Source organism: Balaenoptera borealis, assembly GCF_965194805.1.
Source record: "Balaenoptera borealis genome assembly, chromosome: 19".
NCBI lineage: Eukaryota > Metazoa > Chordata > Mammalia > Artiodactyla > Balaenopteridae > Balaenoptera > Balaenoptera borealis.
This window is the reverse complement of record NC_138878.1, coordinates 50,860,600-50,876,430: the sequence shown is the minus strand read 5'-3', so window position 1 is coordinate 50,876,430 and position 15,831 is coordinate 50,860,600. Positions and strand designations below refer to the sequence as shown.

Sequence of the window (15,831 nt, the reverse complement as noted above, 5' to 3'; positions counted from 1 at the left end):
CCGAGAGCTATACCTCACACACCCCCATCAACGTCTGGAAGCCAAGGAGGCATCAGAAAGGGTTTGCACTTCGGCCTTGCCACTTGCTCTGTGACCTTCCTTACTATCCCGGGGCCTCAGCTTTCCCCTGTAGAGTGAGCCCAATCTCCACCCCTCTGCCCGTACACACACTCTAGGGGTCCGTGCCAGGATTTAAGGAGTATGGCAGCTCTGGCGCACAGCAGGTCTCAATACACAGACGGCTATTATTTTTGCCAGCTTCCTCAGTCTCCTTGAGGGCAGGGAGAGTCCTGCCTTTGAGCCCTGCTCCCCCGCCCCCACCCCAAGCCTTCTTCCTAGGCCTTCTTGGGTCCAGGAAGTTCTTCCTAGGTCTGCCCCAAATCCTCTCCTTCCTTCTAGGCCCGCGTTGGGAGGGTGGGGGCCACGGGGGGAGTTCCCTTTAAGGAAGGTGGGGGAGGGGGCTGCTGGCCGGTCCTCCTTCCGCCCCTCCCTGGTCCCCGCGGGCCGGGGCTCGGGGCCAGGGCCCCGCGCCAGCGCATGCGCCCGCCTGTGGGCGCTGTCCGGGCTGCGAGAGAGGCGCGCACCGACAGCCGGACGGACGGACTGACTGGCGGCTGGTCGGACAGACGGGGCAGCGCAGGGAGCTGGGACGAGGCGGGACAGCGACATGGCCGGCCACACGCAGCAGCCGAGCGGGCGCGGGAACCCGGGCCCTGCTCCCTCGCCCTCCCCCGGCCCGGGCCCCGGGCCCGGCGCCTCGGAGCGGGTGGCGCTCAAGAAGGAGATCGGGCTGGTGAGCGCCTGCACCATCATCATCGGTGAGCGGGCGCGGGGCGGGCGGGTGCCTGGGGCGGTAGGGCCTAAGGCTCACGGCGGTTCGGAGCAAGGAGCACCCCTCTCCGGGCGCGCCTACCGGTCTGAGACGGTGGAACGTGGATGAGGGGATGCCCGCCCGGGGCACCTGCGGTGTCTCCCCTCACACAGCAGCCACAGGGCTTCTTGTTTCCACCTCCCCAAGTGCCCCGAATTTTTGCGCTTGAAGGAGGTGCAGGTCCCATCCACAGCTGGAATCCTCCTCCTGCCTTTACTTCGCCATGGACTTCCACAAGGCAGTTGCCCTCAGTCTTCTCGTCTATAGCATGGAGATGGCTGTGGTCCTGCCTTGAGTGCAGGAGTCTTGCAAGTGTGGGAACTCGGTAAGCTGACCCCCGCTAAGGCCCCAAGTTCTGGGTCTTGTGGCTTAAACTGAGTTCCTACTGTGTGCAGGGTCCAGGTGCCGGGCAGTGTGAGTGATTTATTCTTCGCAAGCAGGAAGGACTGTGGGTAGCCTGGACAGGGAGAGCCAGCCCAGAGGGGAATCGGTTCGGAGTATACAATTAGTGCAGAATTCTGCAGCAGGACCCTGGTGGAGGGGGAGGAGCAGCCAGTGACCGGGGGAGGCCCAGTTGGGGTGGGCAGACCCAGCCTTCGAAAGGCCAACTGCTTCCTGGGCTGGGATCCCATTTGCATCCTCTCACTCTCTAGCCCAGCTTCCCCACCTGAGAATGAGTCTGTGCATCCTGCCCCCATTTGGGGACTTCTGGGTAGGCAGAGGGCTCAGGGCACAGTGAGAACGGTGGTGGGGTTTTCCGCCTTCTGTCCCAAGTCAAGAACACGGATGCCTCAGGAACTGGCTAACCCAGACCTGTGCCTGTATCCACACCAGGTGCCTCAGAGACCCTCGTGGGAGAAGTCTGTTCCATCTCCTGTGTCCCAGGAGACACAGGCTGGAAGGATGAATGGCAAGGGTCTTGACCGCTCTCACTTTACCAACTGCCCAGTCTTCCCCTCCCCAGCCAGTGGGTGCTGCTTGTGCATTCACTGCCCACCCATCCTCAGACCCTTGGAGATGGAAAAAGTTGGGGGCTCAGGAGGGCAGACTGGTGTCTTCACCTCCTCCTCCTCTGCCCCCACACTGGGAGCTCCTGGGCCAAGGTTGGGGTCTAGCTCTTGGTCATCCCCTGCACTCGAACTGAGAATTGCCCCAGCACACAGCGCCTGTGCAGGTACCTCTCTGTCTCACCCACTTGCACCTGGAAAGGTGTCTTCTAGGAGCTGGTCCCGATCTGGTCCAGAGACCTTCTTGGCCAAGAGTGCTCCTGCTTGACTGCTGGGAGGAAGGGCTGGTTCCAGGGATTTGGCCAGGGTACTGGTTAGAGCTTTGCCCTGGCCCACACCCTCTCCAGGAGCTGTGCCCTCAGGAAGAGGAAGTCCATACATCATGGGTGGGCCTTGGGGTCAAGAGGCTGACTGTGTCTGGAGCCAGCTACAGTGCCGGGCAGGTGCAGGGAGAGACGTGGTACTTGCTGGGCTGCCTCAGCTAAACCCAGCACCCTCGAGCTGTATTCCTACTCTTCCTCCTCCCCACATCCCATCCCCCTTAGGTCAGGCAGAGGCTGCTGGCTCCTCTCTCCTCAAAAGAAGAGGGCCCTGGTGGTGATGGTGGGAGTGGATGAGGCTAATTCTGCAAGAATTTTTCTGTGCAGCGCAGCTCTGCCCTTACAGCTCCCCCACTTTTCATACCATTTTTGCTGTTCCAGGTCCACTGCCGCCTTGGCTTCAGGCCTTGAGGACTGAGCTGGGGTTAGGAGTGACTTAGCCAAGAGTGGCAGACTCAGGAACAGAACCCAGATGACCTGACTTCAGCCCAGGACACTCAGAGGTGGTCCTACAAGCCTGCTTGGGGAGCCTTGAGGGGTTTCAGCAGGCAGGAGGCTGGGCTGGGCAGGAGACAGACAAGGGGAAGATGGACCTGGTCCAGAAGGTGGCAGATGACAGAGGAGGCAGGGGTGGGCTGAATCGCTGCACTGCCCTCCCCAGCCTGATGCCCTGAAAGCCCCCACTTCCTGCCCTTTCACTGTTCCAGGAGCCCGGACTCCCACATCTTTCCCCACTTTCCTGCCCTGGGGAGCCTGGTCAAAGTAAAAAATGTCTGCTGAGTGTCATAGTTTAGCCTTAAAAGTCTTGAAAACTTTATAGCTTCCTCCATAATCTTTCTTGTTTGATAGCAGCTTATTATCTCCAAAACTTCCAAATAGATCCTCCCAGAAGATCCGATAATTCTCTCCCCTTGTAACTCCTGCCCCAGGCTGAGGAGTAGGAATGGAATGACATAAAAGGGCTTTGGGCTAGAACAAGACTCCACTTAAAATGTGTTTAGGACAGCACCTGCTGGCTGCAGCAAGCACAACTGGAGGGGAACGGGCCAGCCTGGAGGAAAAAGAGCCTTCTGGGGCGGGGACTGTGCAAGACATCACCACATCCAATACCTATTCAGAAAAACACACCTTACTACATTATGAAAACATGTTCTCCCTTTATCTCATTTGATTGCCTGCCTTGCAAGATGGGAATTTTTATACCCATTTTACAGATGTAGAAACTGAGGTTGGAAGTTAGATGACAATGCTGCAAGTGGTGGACTCGGAATTTGGAACCAGAATTGGACTCTTCTCCCAATCCAGTGCCCTTCTTCACACTGCTCTGGTGCAGGGCAAAATTGGGGCCAGATGCAGAGCCCATGATGGGGGAAGGTTGAGGATTGAGCTGGGAGCTCATCCAACCAGGATTTAGTGAGCTCCCCACTCTACTATGGGTAGGTGAACAAACAGGTGGACAGAGAAATAGCCTCTGACTCCCCCACCCCCACCCAGGGCTGTATGTACAGGGTCTCTTGTCCTGACTCAGGGACCACAACCAGCTCCCTCCCCATCCACACCCAAGGAAGGGTCGTGCCCGGGTTCAGCAGAGTGGGAATCAGCCAGGTCTGCTGACCAGACTGTCCTGTCCTTCGCTCTCTCCCTTTGACTTAAATATCCAGCCCATGTTTGTGAATCAGGCTCTAGTATGTTCTAGGACTCAGGGACCCCCTTCATGAACCCTGTCTCCTTAGGAGCCAATCTCTACTCATCCAGCCATGGCCAGGTCCCTCCGTTGTCTCTGGGGCTGGAGGTGCTGGGCTGCTCAGAGGATAGCCCTCTCCAGAACCCCAACCCATCCTCCCCAGGACCCTGAGGGGACATAAAACCACACAGGAGGCTGGCTGTACCTCACCATAGCCCCAATTTACAGATGAGGAAACTGGGGACCTGAGGCTGCAACCAGCCCAGGGTCAGATGCCCTTGGTGTGCTCTAAGACACCGTTGGGGGCTGAAGCAGCTCTGGCTACACGGATGGGGCCTGCTAGCTCTGGTCACGCTCATTCATCTATTCAACAGTTAGGTACTGGACAGTGCTGGGTACTGTTCTAGGTGCTGGAGACACAACAGGGAACAAGACGGACAAAATCCCTGTCCTCCAGGAGCTGACGTTCCAGCATGGAAGTCAAAGAGCAAGCAAGATAAACAAGCTGAATGTTTAGCTGCCAGGGTAATGATAAGTGCTAAGATGAGAAAATGAAGGAGGGAGGATTGTAGGTAGGAGATGAGTCAGGAGTGAGATGGAGTGCAGTCTGTGTAGGCCTTGCAGCCACAGTAAAGACTTTGCCTTTTTCTCTTTGTCAGGGCTTTGGGCAGAAGAGGGATGGCATGGGATGGCATGGGGTAGGATGGGATGGGATGGCGTGGTGTGGGATGGGATGGGATGTGTTGGGATGGGATGGCATGGGGTGGGATGAGATGGGATGGGATGGGATGGGATGGCGTGGGGTGGGATGGGATGTGGTGGCACGGCAGGGCATGGCATGGCCTGGGGCTTACTGTGGAGAAGAGGCTGTGGGCAGAAGAGGCAGAAGCTGGAAGCCCAGTCGGGAGGGTACTTGAGTCACCTGGGTAAGAGATGATGGTGGTTCAGAGCAGGGTGGCAGCAGTGGTGGTGCTGAGAGGAGGTTCAGTCCTAGGTGTGTTTGGAAGATTGAGCCAAATGTGTTGAACTGGACACAAGGTATAGCAGAGTGGAGTCTGGGTGACAGCAGGTTGGGGCCTGAGCAGCTGGGAGCATGGTTTGCCATTAATTGACCTGGGAAGACTGTGAGATGAGCAGGTCCCGGGGAGAGAGTTCCACACTCCTGGTCATCCCTCTCTCGAAAGGAAAGTGGGTTAGGCCGGAGGCGCACGCTGACCAATTGGCAATTCCAGGCATGCCCTGGAAACGTCCCCACTCACCTCCCTGGAGTTCTGCCAACACCTCAGCGGGCACTGCTGTCCCCCTAGAGGGGGGCCTGCCATGCTCACCATAAGGACACTGTGCTGGGAGTCACAGGCTTCACCCAGAGCAATAGCAGGGCCCCCAAAGCAGAGCTCTGGCCGCTGACCCCAGGGTGTTGAGGTCCCATAGGGTTCAGATCCAAAGGCCAGCTTGGGTGGCCTGGGGTGTCTCCAAGGTAGATGACTATAGTGAGACCCATAAGCACTTCCTGGGGCCTGTGATGTAGCAGGCAGTGTGGGAACAGACCCACATCACTGCCTCGTCTCCCCATCTTACAGATAAGAAGGTTCGGAGAGTGAAGTACCTTGTCCACAGCCTCCCGCCATGAGGGATCTGGGATTCGAACCCAGATGTAGGGGTTCTCAACTAGTAATTGGCCCTGCCCATGGCCTCAGGGGCCTTGGGACTTACCAGCGGGGATTTGGAGCTCTTCCCCAGAGCCCTCATGGGTCACATCCTAACAGGGAGGTGCTGGGACGCATTGCCCAGGGCAAGAGAAGGAGGCCTGGCCCATGGCCAGCCCCTGATCAGGCCCAGGAGCTCTGAGCTACTCTCTGCCAGGCCAGCAGGCCAGCGTGGCAGGAGGAGGCCCCGCCATGGCCCTGCTCGCTGAAGAGGCAGGCATAGGCCAGACGCGTGTAAGGGGACCTAGGTCCCGGGGGCTCCCTGTCCTTCTAGGGGGCTTGGACTTCTCATCTCAACAGGCCAGGGCACAGACCCTGCCCTCTGGGAATGCAGAGTCCACCCAGGATGGCAAATAAAGGAGTCACTTCCTGGCCATACTCCGGGTACCATGGGAGAGGAGCAGGGGCCAGGTTATAGGAATCAGGATGGGAGATCAGGGAGGGCTTACTGGGGGTGGTGTTGCTTCTGGGAAGCCAGTGAGCTGGGGAGAGACCTGCCACAATGCGGGACAGAGGGCCCCAAGCAGAAACTGTGTTTCCTCGGGCCCCGTGCAGATGTGCAGGACGCGTCCCTCCTGCCCAGCAGTGCCTCAGCCAAAGTCAGTGTTGCACCAGCCCTCTGCTGCCCCCTAGCCCAGTGGCCCTTCCTGGCACAAGGGGAAACTGAGGCCCAGGGAGCAGCACGGGCCTGAGGTCACACAACAGACTCCTGAAAGTGTTCTAGGGATGAGGGGTGGTGCCAGCAGCCTGACAGGACCTCCCTGGCCCCTCCCCCAAATCCGACTCTGCACATTCCCCACACACACACCGAGGGCAGCTGGCCCCTTCCACCCACACGACCTCCGCAGTCCACCCCTGTGACCTCCGTGGTCGGCTCATGCCTCCCAGAAATAGGTCAGCACTCACCGCTGCAGCCGGGGGAACAATGGCTCTTTCTTCGTTCCTTCACGGACCGGGTAAGCCCCATCAGGCCACACATCTTAATGTGATAAAAACCACCCAGCTTGGCCTGAGGGAAGAGGGGCGGGAGGAGACTGGAGGGGGGCCCCCTAGTTGAGGGACTCACATCCTCACCCACCTTCCTGGGAGCTCTGGCCCTGCCAAGGACCTGCGGGGACCACAGAGCAGCCGTCCCACTGGGTGGACGGGAACACGGAGGTCTCGGAACCCACATTTCTCCAGCCTGCCGTCAATCCCCTGCCGTCAATCAGACACCTGACCAGGTGCTCAGCAACATCTCCCGGCCCATCCCACAGTCTGTGGTGCCTGCCCCTCCTCCTCTTCCTCCAGAGCAGGATGCCCCAAGGGCTGGGCTTGTCCACTGCAGTTCACCCAGTCGGGCAGAGCTGATTCTGCTGGACCTGAACGTGAGGGCTGGGAAGGGAGGCCTGGACCCACCACCAGGAGGCATGGGCAGATTCCTCTGCAGCACTGCCTTACAGCCCCACGGTCCCTTCTCCACACCTCCTGAAATCATTCAGTGCTGGAGACGCCCACGCCCGTCCTCAGCAGCGTCCCTCCTCCTCCCGGCCCTCTGCCCCTCACCCAAGCCTACCGCCCCTCTTGCTCCTTGCAGAGCCCCGTCCAGCCCACATGGTGCCAAGAGCAGCCAGTGGACCTCGATGGGGTTTTCTGCCACCTTCCAGCACAAACCTGAGGCAGGTGCTGGAGGCTGTCCAGGCCCAGAGGAAGAGGCCCCCAGAGAGCTCAGAGACACCTGCTGGCACATGTGTTCCTTTGAGCCACGTGGGGAGAAGTCCTGCACTGTAGCTTGCGGCCATGTGTCTAAAACAATAGCAGTCCTCACCCCCGGCCCATCCCCCGAGTCTTCAGCCGCTGGGCACAGACGAGTGATGTGTCCCTTTCAAATCCCAGCCTTGGAGGACAGGTGCCAGGTGTGGCTTCCCCGAGGGCTACACTCGCGAGGCCCCATCAGGCTGAGTTGTGTACGGTGGTGGGCGTCCCCACGGGGTGGGTGGCTCAGGGCCCTGGATGCACCCAGCTCCTTCCAAGGCCACCCAGCCCCCACTGGCTTCCAACCTCCCTGGCTTTTGGCAAATCCCACTCCACCAGGTCCTGAGAACAGAGGCTCTACTGCCGGATAGAGCAAACGCAAAGGCTCTTTAGAAGCCTAATAGCCCACCCAGGCCCTGGGCCCCGTGGGAGATGAAGGAAGCGGCCCCTCTCTCCCTGGAAGCGAGCTGAGGGCACAGCTTACCTCTGGGGCTGGGAGACAGGAATTCTTTCCTCCTTATCTGGATGTATTTAGGGCTCCTGGGACGTGACTAGAAAACCAAGTGGGGCGTCGTGGCCGTCCAGACTGGAAATCTGTGCCGGCCGGGTGGGGGTGGGGTAGGACTGTGGACAGGGAACGCATGCAGATGGGCGGCCCCAGCTGTGTCCTCGTCCAGACCCGCCTGTGGGCCTGGCAGGTGGAGCAGGCAGGGTCTGCCCTGATGGACCTGTGCTCCCCCCCAGGGCCCCAGCAGGTGGGGCCATCTCGTGGAGGGGCTGAGCCCCGGGTCCCAGCAGTGTTGCTTTTTTCTTCATGTGGCCTGTGGGTTCTGGGATTATTTCCTCTTGGGCAGGCCCTAGTCCAAATCACCAGTGATGTGACCTGATTCATTTGCACGGATGATGAGACCCGGGTAACGCAGAACATTGCCCACTTTGCCCTAACTGCCAGGGAGCTCAGGACTAAGTGGGCACTCAGCGTTTTGCTCATCCTGGGAACCTGCTCTGCAGCCCCCAGCTTGGCCCTCTGAGCATTTCCCATTGTTCTGCTCCCAGACCCCATGAGTGCCCCACAGTGCCCATACTTGCAAAACTCAGACTCAGCCCAGGGGCAGGCCAGGCCTTCTGTGACCCATGACCTGGCAGATTCCACTGGCACCCAAGCCTTGGAAGCTAGCCTCCCCCTCTGCTCCTGCCACAGTCCCCTTCTGGGAGGGCCGAGTGGAGACTGCTGCCCCCCACTTCACAGAGGAGGAGGTCAGTCCTTCAGTGGCATTGGTGCCACTTTGGGCATCAGGCCATTCACTCATCCTGTAGTCTGCTCAACAGATGTGTATTGAGCACCAACTGTGTGCTGGAGGCCCCAGGTGAGGTCGCAGACGGTACACACAGAATCACGCAAAGATGCAAAGGACATCTGGATACAGCTGTGAAATGAGCTGAGGCTTCCCGTACAGTACCTCGCTGAATCCTCACAACAGTCCCATTGTATAGATGGGACTCAAGAGGTGACATGAGTGGGGAGAGGTTCCCGGCCTCCTGAGCCCCAGCCAGAGTTTCCCACTGTAGTCCTAGGATTAGAGCAGTGACCCCTGTTTGCAACCAGTGGGCTGTTCCCAAGGGAGAGGCATCTGTGTCCATACCCCAGGCTGAGCCAACTGAGTCCTGCCAGCCTGCCATCATCCACCCCATCCCTTCCGCGATGGCTGCTAAGCAACCCCCAGCCCTGAAAATGCACCAGCTCCTCTCCCTCACCCCACTGACCCTTGCCCAGGACCTGAAACATTTTAACAATGCCAGGAAACGAGGTCTCTTCCGAGTCTGTGTCCACAGCATGGGTCCTAGGTCAGGGAGGAGCCCAGCAGGCAAAGGGCTATCTAATAGGGAAAGAGGAGATGGAAGATAAAGAAATAAAGTACGGAGCAGGGTCTGGGGCTGTGAAGTGGGAGGAGGAGCCTTACCAGTGTGGTCAACGAGGGCTTCATGGAGGAGGTGCCAGTCCCCAAGCCACTCCATGAGTTTGGATTTCGGCCAATAGGAAGGTGGCAAGAGAGTATCATGGTCAAGGTCTTGCTTTAGGTGGACAGCTCTGGCCAGGTTGGGAGGAAGCCAGGTGGCTGGAGGCTGACAAGCCTGGAGGCCTTGGCCAGGGGCGAGGGGCTGGGCCTGGGCCCTGTGGGGATGCACAGGAGCGTCTGCCACTCTGCCACTGCTTGTGCTTGCCCCACCTCATGGTTGTTAGTTGGGGGCAGAGGAGCTCGGAACAGGACCCATCTCTGGCAGGGGAGCCTGTCTGGACAAAGTGCCACTCCCCATGCCAGGGGCTGGGGAGGGGAGATGAGGTGGCCAGAGTGGGACTTGCAGGGTTTGAGGGACCCATGGCATCCACATGCCTCCAGACCCACCCTCCTCCTTGAGGGAGCAGCCCGGGCTCCCCTCCTCACTGCAGCATCTGGAGCTGCACAGAGAGGCTGCCCTGCTGGGGGCTCCCAGACCTGATGCCTCCCCACCTCTTCCCCCCCACAGGAAACATCATCGGCTCGGGCATCTTCATCTCCCCCAAGGGGGTCCTGGAGCACTGTGGCTCCGTGGGTCTGGCCCTCTTCGTCTGGGTCCTGGGTGGGGGCATCACTGCCTTGGGCTCACTCTGCTACGCGGAGCTGGGAGTCGCCATCCCCAAGTCTGGTGGGGACTACGCCTATGTCACCGAGATCTTCGGGGGCCTGGCTGGGTGAGTGTGGGGCACCAGCAGCTGTGGGGTGGGGACAGCCTCTCCAGCGTGGATGACCAGCCGGGCCCAGGACCCCGGTGTCCTCTTCTGCTTCTCACATCGCAGGGAGGTCATGGGAGTGGATGGAGGGACGGGGAGGTGTTGGGCAGCCTTCTAAGGCCAGGGTGGGCGGGACCAATGCCCACCGCACTCCAGCTGGCCCCTTGACCTCTCTGTTCTTCCTTTTAAATAGAGCTCCTCTAAGCCCCACTCCCCACCCAGGTGCTTATGGGTGGGGAGGACCTTACTATGGAAACCTCTAGATCATGCCAACATCCAGTCAGGGACACCTTGATGTTAGTAAACTAAATGCAGGATGGAGGGCATGATAGTCCTATCAACACCCTGCAAGAGGGCCCCTTTAAATAGCTCCCGATGTTCCTTTATTCACCGTGAACATTAGCTGAGCACCTACTGTGTGCTGAGGGCCAGGACGCAATGATAAAAAGATCCATCCCGGGCCTCAAGTTGCTTACGGTACGGAAGGGAAATAATCCTTCAAATGTGATTAAGACCAGGAGGAGCCTTGCTTTGAAGATATGTGAGAGGCTGCAGCCCAGCAGCCAAGAGAACAGGGTGCCCACCACCCAGAGAAGACTCCCAGTAAAAACCACATTTGTGCCAAGGCTTGGAGGAAGGGTGGGGTTTTGTTGGCCGACCAGTGAGGAGGGGTAGCACATACAGAGGGTGGTGGCCTGGGCGAGCTCCGTCTGTCTGCCATGGCCACAGGCAAGGTCAGGTCCATCGTAGACGACGGGGCTTGTCTGGGACGGGGCAGCCTGTAGGTGGAGGGCCATCAAAGGTATTGCAGCTATCCAGCTGAGCCATGCTGAGGGCCAGAACAAAGGTACAGGAAGATTCCAGAACCATATAGGAGTCTAAATTGGGAGGACATGGTGGCCACTGTGGCATGAAGGAGAGGCTTGGAGAGACTCCATAGATGGTGGTTCCTGGGATGGGGAGAGGGAGATTTTAGGTTGGGGTTTGCCACACAGGTGGGGTCTGTGGCATGTCTGGGGAGACGCTGAATCAGGCCTTGGGTGGCAGATCTGGAGCACAGAGGAAAGGTCTAGGCTGAAATATTTAAAGTTTGGTTCTGAGGGATGTGGTCAGGGGCCTTCAACAGGGCAGTGGAGGATGGGGCCCTGGTGTTCTCCTCTGGGGAGAGGGTCCTCAAAGGGGCCTGGGACCCGAGAAAGCAGAAGAATTTTGCTGTGTGGCGGAATACTCAAGAAGATGGGAGGGAGAGGAGGGCCCGAGACCCACCCCAAGGGCACCCAGCATCGAGGGTGGGCAGAGGGGAGCACCCAGTATGGGAGGAGGGTCACGGAGCTAGGATGTCCCAGAAGCCAAAGGGGGAGAGGTGGTGCAAAGCAAGAGGTAAGGAAGCAGGTCTACAGAGCAAAGGTGAGGACCAAGAGGAAGCCACTGGACTTGGTGTCCCTGGATGAGGCAATCCCTACCCTCAAGGTGGGACGGACAGGGGACTAGGACCACCCCCACGGACAGGCACTCCCCTGGGTGCAGGCAGAGCCCCCAGGAACAGGTCGAGCCTCACTCCCACGTGGGCACCCTGCGGAGGTGAGATTCTGGCAGATGGGATATAAATCCCTGTCACCCCAGCCAGGGGTCTTTGCAAGGTCCGGTCCCTCGGGGATCACAGCTCAGAGTCGGCCACCTGCAGCCACAAGGCTCTGCTGAGAACTACAGCTGGAGCTGTGACTGGAGGTCCCGGGACAGCCCACCCCAGCTCAGGAACAGCCTGCGACCGGGGACTAGGTGGCCATTAGAAAAGCGCTTGGTTCCCGAGCCTCTCTCCACACCTGCCCGAGGGCAGCCCGTAGCTGTTTGTGCTGAACACTGTCTCTGTTGAAACAGTTCATAAATAGAGCAGAGACCTCGACAAGGTTGGCCCTGCCTCCCTGGACCAAAGCTGGTATCTGGCCCCCACAGCAGCCCTGGGTGCCGGGGCCCAGGGTGCAGCCCCGCTCCACACATCTGGGCCCGCTTGGCTGGGAGGGTGCCGGGAGGCCTGAGCCACTGGGGCCCTCACTCCTTCCAGCTTCCTGCTGCTCTGGAGCGCCGTCCTCATCATGTACCCCACCAGCCTGGCCGTCATCTCCATGACCTTCTCCAACTACGTGCTGCAGCCCGTGTTCCCCAACTGCATCCCCCCGGCCGCTGCTTCCCGTGCGCTCTCCATGGCCTGCCTTAGTGAGTGTCCACCGTGGGGCCGGGCTGGGCCTCTGTCCCCAGGGCCCACCCTGCTCCCTGCCCCGGTGGGGGGACTTTGGGGGGAGGTCCCTCCAGCTGTCAGTCCCCGTGAAGTCGGCCTCAGGGGCCGGGCTTCTGGCACTCCAGCTGCTGCAGGGGACACCGCCCTCCTGCAGCCCGGGCTGGACTTGGCTGTGGCCCACCTCGAGGGGGCTTGGCCTCGGGTGCCTGCCCACCCAGCCACCCGCCCTTCCTCCTCAGTGCTCCTGACGTGGGTGAACAGCTCGAGCGTGCGCTGGGCCACGCGCATCCAGGACGTGTTCACCGGCGGGAAGCTGCTGGCCCTCTCGCTCATCATTGGCGTGGGCTTTGTCCAGATCTTCCAAGGTAGGGCCGGGCTGTGGGGAGGGGGGGTGCTGGGCACAGGGCCAGGGAGACGACGCTGACCCTTGACCTCCGGACCCCCAGGACACTTCGAGGAGCTGAGGCCCAGCAACGCCTTCGACTTCTGGATGACGCCGTCCGTGGGTCACCTGGCCCTGGCCTTCCTCCAGGGCTCCTTTGCCTTCAGCGGCTGGAACTTCCTCAACTATGTCACCGAGGAGCTGGTGGACCCTCGGAAGTGAGTGGGGCTCAGGCCAGGCCCTGGGAAGGGGTGTGGCGTCGGGGGGGTGGGGGGAGGCAGCCTCCCCACACAGAGCCGCTGTCACCTCTGGCCGCTCTGGTCGTCTGCCTGACCACACTGCTACCCACCGGGAACGGCTCTGGAAAGGCAGCCGGACGCCTGTGTTCCAGCGTGACCCTGTTCTGTATGGCTGTGGATGAGTCACGGCCCCTTGCTGGGCCTCAGAAACACTGAGTATCATTGTCTTGCTGTAAATGGATCCAGCTATTTGCATTTGGCCAAAAATTACACATGTGCACACAACATGGTCCCTAAAAATGAAGCCAATGGCTCCCTCTGATGCTCAGCTGGGACCCTGACAGTGAACAGTTACAGCTGGAGCTGGGGCTGATGGGAGCCCCAGGGGACCCTGGTCTGTGGACTGAGCTCTAAGGGCGCTTTGAGGATTTTCAAGGCTGATTTTGGCTGTATGCAATGTCCTTTTCATGTGCAGACATTAGATCCGCCCCCCTCCCCAGGATATGAGTGGCCCCCTCCTCCATCTGCCCTTCCTCCCACCAGCCTGTGCCAAGGCTGGGCTGGGGACTAGGGGGGAGACAGACAGCAGTGCTGCCCCCTTCGCTGCCCCAAGGCCTCCAGCAGACCCAGGAGATGGAGGCTCAAAGCTGCTCCCCTTGCTGGGTCCCCTGCCACTCCCCACCACCCTGAGGCCCCGTCCCCCAGCCCCGCAAGGGCTGATGCTGACACACTGCACCACTGTCCCCAGGAACCTACCTCGTGCCATCTTCATCTCCATCCCCCTGGTGACCTTCGTGTACACCTTCACCAATGTCGCCTACTTCACTGCCATGTCCCCCCAGGAGCTGCTGGCCTCTAACGCAGTGGCCGTGGTGAGTGGGGCCCCACTTGGTCCTGGCTCCTGCCCGGCCCCCGCCCCGCCTCATGCACCACCTCTCTTCTGTGCCCACCCAGACCTTCGGGGAGAAGCTGCTGGGCTACTTTTCTTGGGTCATGCCCGTCTCCGTGGCACTTTCCACTTTCGGAGGGATCAATGGCTACCTGTTCACCTCCTCCAGGTGACTGGACTGGGGAGAGGGTGGTCAAGGTGAGGCAAGGCAGCTGCCCTGGTGCACACGAGCAGTGCTGGGGGCCAGAGGAAGTGAAGTCCTGCCCGGTGGGGCCCACCTGAAGCTGGGACTCCCCGGTAACAGATGTCTGATCCCAATTGCGAGGAACAGAAAGCAAGAGGGAGGCGGGCTAGATGAGGGGAAGAACTGCCCACTGGGGCTGCTGGAGCCCAGAGCAGCGAGTCGGAGGTGACAGCTCAAGAGGGCCATCAGGGCTAGAGCTGAGGTCGGGATCTGGCCAGCAGCGAGGCCCCAGGCTGGGCTCATGGCTCCCACCCACCTCTGTCCCCACCCCCCAGACTGTGCTTCTCTGGAGCCCGAGAGGGGCACCTGCCCAGCCTGCTGGCCATGATCCACGTCAGACACTGCACCCCTATCCCTGCCCTCCTCGTCTGCGTAAGTTGGGGGACCCAGGCTCGCGAGGCGGGGAGCCAGGGCCACGCAGCAGTGTGGGTAATGGCAGGGATGAGGCCTGGCCCTGGTGGGGGCGGGAGGGCCGGGCTCGCTGACCTCCTGGCCCGAGTCGGCAGGCCCAGGGCCCCTGCTGGGCTGACAGGAGGCAGGTGGGAGCCAGCCCTCAGCCCAGTCCTCTCCCAGGGCGGGGCCACGGCAGTCATCATGCTTGTGGGAGACACGTACACGCTGATCAACTATGTGTCCTTCATCAACTACCTCTGCTACGGCGTCACCATCCTGGGCCTGCTCGTGCTGCGCTGGAGGTGGCCGGCACTCCATAGGCCCATCAAGGTGAGGCCCGGAGGGGACCAGCCAGCCCACGTGCCGGAAGCAGTCAGGGCCACCCCTTTACCCGTTTGGGCACCAGGGGCGGCGATGGCAGCGATGGTGAGGCCAGCCTTTGCCGTGTGCTGGGCCCTGCTCAGGGCCCTGTGTGCACTGGCATATCCAGTCCTTAAGGCAGCCCCGTGGGGTGGGTGCTGTGAATACTCCCCCTTCACGGACAGGAAAATAAGGCTCAGACATTACGGTCACACAGGATTCCACGAGCCCACAGAAAACAGAAGACCCAAAACCGAGCTAAAAGAAACGTCCTCCCGTTTGCATATAAATCCTTGAGCTGGAGAAGTGCTCAGTGCCTGGAACGTGAAACACCCAAAAATCATTCACCTTCAGCCGAGTGCGAGTGGCAAGTCCACATACAGTCGCTGTGTGGAGCTCAGAGCCGCTGAAATTGACAAACCCTCAACAATTTGGCCAACTGGCCGGCCACGTTGGGCTGCTGGCGGAAGGGGGCCCCTCAGGCCTCAGCTCCCAGGAGCGGGGGGAAAGGGCCTCAGACCCCCGGGGTGGTGGGGCAGGAGAGCCAGGGGTCCTGCGCCATTGGCACTGCCGCTCGCTCTCCCCCAGGTGAACCTCCTCGTCCCCATCGCATACTTGGTCTTCTGGGCGTTCCTGCTGGTCTTCAGCTTCATCTCGGAGCCCATGGTGTGCGGGGTGGGCGTCATCATCATCCTCACGGGGGTGCCCATTTTCTTCCTGGGAGTGTTCTGGAGAAGCAAACCAAAGTGTGTGCACAGACTCACAGGTGAGCCAGGCAGCTCCCCGACGGGGCGGGGCCTGGAGATGGAGCCCTCTTGGGGGCTCTCCCTAGAGCGGGGTCTCCCGGCGGCTGCGGTGGCCACAAGGGGCCCAACCACCACCAAATGTCTCCCCGTGGCTTGGCCCAAGTGTCCAGGTCCCATGCGCAGAGGAAGCAGCTCCCTGAGGACCCCTGTCCCACAGGGTCAGACCCCAGGGTCCATCTGTCGGCCTGTC

General features: G+C 60.3%; 1 protein-coding gene across 1 annotated transcript in view; it reads left to right on the top strand.

Moving 5' to 3' along the window:
• Positions 1-564: 564 nt before the first annotated feature.
• SLC7A10 (solute carrier family 7 member 10) overlaps positions 565-15,831 on the top strand; it is a gene marked incomplete at its 3' end in the record, with an annotated part of 16,241 nt that continues 974 nt past the window's right edge. Inside the window, exons 1-10 of the mRNA XM_082367171.1 lie at positions 565-818; positions 9,849-10,053; positions 12,155-12,306; positions 12,568-12,693; positions 12,775-12,928; positions 13,698-13,821; positions 13,904-14,007; positions 14,358-14,454; positions 14,656-14,805; positions 15,424-15,799. Of these exons, the coding sequence (XP_082223297.1) occupies positions 668-818; positions 9,849-10,053; positions 12,155-12,306; positions 12,568-12,693; positions 12,775-12,928; positions 13,698-13,821; positions 13,904-14,007; positions 14,358-14,454; positions 14,656-14,805; positions 15,424-15,799 (1,639 nt within the window). The 5' untranslated portion in view covers positions 565-667. The remainder of the gene's footprint in view (positions 819-9,848; positions 10,054-12,154; positions 12,307-12,567; positions 12,694-12,774; positions 12,929-13,697; positions 13,822-13,903; positions 14,008-14,357; positions 14,455-14,655; positions 14,806-15,423; positions 15,800-15,831) is intronic.